This window comes from Manduca sexta, chromosome 26 (assembly GCF_014839805.1).
Source record: "Manduca sexta isolate Smith_Timp_Sample1 chromosome 26, JHU_Msex_v1.0, whole genome shotgun sequence".
Lineage (NCBI taxonomy): Eukaryota > Metazoa > Arthropoda > Insecta > Lepidoptera > Sphingidae > Manduca > Manduca sexta.
This window is the reverse complement of record NC_051140.1, coordinates 1,211,814-1,214,655: the sequence shown is the minus strand read 5'-3', so window position 1 is coordinate 1,214,655 and position 2,842 is coordinate 1,211,814. Positions and strand designations below refer to the sequence as shown.

At 36.3% G+C, this 2,842-nt stretch overlaps 1 protein-coding gene across 1 annotated transcript; it reads left to right on the top strand.

The window, feature by feature from the left end:
* LOC115447153 lies at positions 1 to 2,842 on the top strand. Its single transcript, XM_030174118.2, has 3 exons — positions 1 to 150; positions 756 to 1,046; positions 2,324 to 2,842. Exons 1-3 carry the CDS (start codon positions 109 to 111, stop codon positions 2,360 to 2,362), a joined length of 372 nt encoding a protein of 123 aa, XP_030029978.2. The 5' UTR covers positions 1 to 108; the 3' UTR covers positions 2,363 to 2,842.

Below are 2,842 nucleotides of genomic sequence, written 5' to 3'. Positions count from 1 at the left end.
TAGAGTTAAATGATAATGTGTTCTGTTCGATAAAACAACTTTATCGAGAGATAACATGATTCAGTGCGAAATCGAACGCGTCGAAAGGTGTTCCATTTGATAAAGAAAATGAGCGAAAACCGAATGGTGGTTGGAGACGATGGAGTGCCGGTAAATTGTTTTTATTATTGATATTTATTACTGCCTCAGTGGTGAAGTTGTAGTGCATGCGCGATACGGCAGCGTTCTGAGGTCCTGGGTTCGATCCCGGGTTGGGCAAAGTGATATTTGGGTTTTTTTGCTCATTATCAGCCTGGAGTCTGGAATGTGTGTATCCGATAAGGCGATAGGCTCGCTCAATCACTTAATGGGACGGAACACACTTGGCGAAAAGTGGGTGCCCTGGTTGCGCCTCTGCATACCCCTTCGGGGATAAATGCGTGATGTGTGTATGTGTGTGATATTTATTAGAACTTGTTTAGTTATAGTAATCTGTAAGGCTCAGTTTTATTTGAAGTTTCGCATAAAGTTAATGGCAAAGGATTTCCATTTTCAACTACATAACTGCACGCTTATTATCATAGGTTTATTATAAATAATCTTAGGTTATGGTTATGATTCTTTGTGAATTATCGCTTGCTTTAATGGTGAAAGAAAACATCGTGAGAAAACCTGCAATGCCACGCAGTAGAATCCCGGTCTTTATATATTTATTTATAATGTCTTAACCCCCTTTTGGGCAAAACGCGTCAAAAGATTTTCATTCCGTTCCACAGGTACCAGGCAGTCATATCATCGAAGGAGGTAATCACACACTCTATAGCGGCGGGGTGCACATCGTCGAACATGTAAATTCCGGGGGAGTGCACATAGTCGAACACAACCCACACTACCCGTCTGGGGGGGTCAGTATCGTGGATCACAACCCACACTACCCTTCTGGAGGGGTCAGTATAGTTGATCATGCCGACACCGTGCATATTGTGGACCATAACCCCGACTACCCACACGGCGGGGTACACATTGTCGACCACAATCCAGATCACATCCACATAGTGGAACATTATGTAAGTTTGTTTACCTTTTCCTTTATAAGTATGTACTATAAGTGGCGGTGTATAGGAGCCGAAAACTGCTTATTAGATATGACTCCTAAGGTGGGACTGAATCTCAAGATAATGATCTCCAGGAGGCTGGTCCTAATAGCTTAACCAAGTCGTTTCAACCATTAATTATGATAAAGTCAGGTAGAAAAATAATACTGGCAGAGAATGAGCTATAAAAATGGCCGAGGGACTTGAGGTGTCGGTTTTCGCTTTACACATTCCGCAATGTTGACATATGTGTTCATATGTTGTACAAAATGTCCATAATAGTTGTCAGTTGCACCTGCAAGCATTGCTAGGAGTATATTGAACATATAGTGAAGAGCGAAGAGGTACAAGACAGAATTTATAATCAATAATTTAGGCAATATGAATTCGATAATAGTTGGTTCATATAATGGTTGGACAATATGACACACGTCTTATATCTCGTCGGCTTGCTTGTGTATCTTATCAGTTGCGTGAAAGGGCATTGCCGATTGCAGTAGGTACATAATATAATCTAGATCAAGGGGTACCTAATGTATTTTGCGCCAAGAGGGAGTCGCGGGACTGATCAAGTATCGTTACTAATATGAAAATTAGTCTTTTTATTGTTATATATGTAGGTACCTACGATGTGCGAAGTATAGAAACGGACATAGCTAATATTTCATACAAAAACAAATTGGTAAAACCCCTAAATTATTTGTATTTTTATTTATCTGTTTTTGAGTTAATTTAGCACACGCGTTGACTATTTCCTTTATTAACATCTCAGAACAATGACAAGCATAGAAGTAACACTATGACATTTGAGCAATGATAAAAGAGTATAGAGGACTCAGAACAAGAACAAGCATAGAAGGAATCTAAATTACCCTTATATATTTATTCTATTTGAAAAAAATATAAAATATTTGAAAAAAATAATAAATTACCCTCATATACTTATCCTATATTTTCAAATAGGATAAATATATGAGGGTAATTTAGATTCCTTCTATGCTTGTTCTTGTTCTGAGATTAACATATAGCATAACTTTTATCTCCAGTATTTGCTCCTATAAGAAATAATTTAACTTATTAAATATTTTTGGGAATAGATCGCGCTGACGTCATCCTGATGGCGCAATAGTTCGCTAGTTTTATGCCCTTAGTGGGAAAGATTTTTAATGCGAACGAAGCCGCGTGCAACGCCTAGTAAAAATATAATTATGTAATTAATGTACTCACCTACGTAATAATTTGTGTTTCAGCCTACTGCTCGCACCGGCGATGAGCCACTTCCACAATGAAGAAATTCAAATACACCACATTTTTATAGGCATGAATATTTTAAATAAACTGCCTAAAATATATTTTAAAATTTAGAATTAAATGCGCATATCCTGGAGTAATAAACATATTTTTTATACATATGGTTAAGTGTATTTTAAAAGCTATACTATTTTTTTAACCTCTTAACTGTTACATATTAATATTATAATAAAATTATTTTTTTACAAGATTTTTTCAAAAAGCATTGATAGTACGCCTGTTCAAAATTCATATCATAATTTTTAATGAGCGTCATTGCTATACGCTTATAGTTAGGCGTTCATTAATGTCATGTTTTATATAAAGGATCAGTTTTACACAAAGGGCACTTGGGGAACATGTCTGAAGCTTCCGACGAGTGTTTCGAGATACCAAAACCACATATCCTGTACATAAATATGTTAAAGTTGTGTTGATATAAATATGTTTAAATAAAGTTACTGTATTTGTTCCATCGT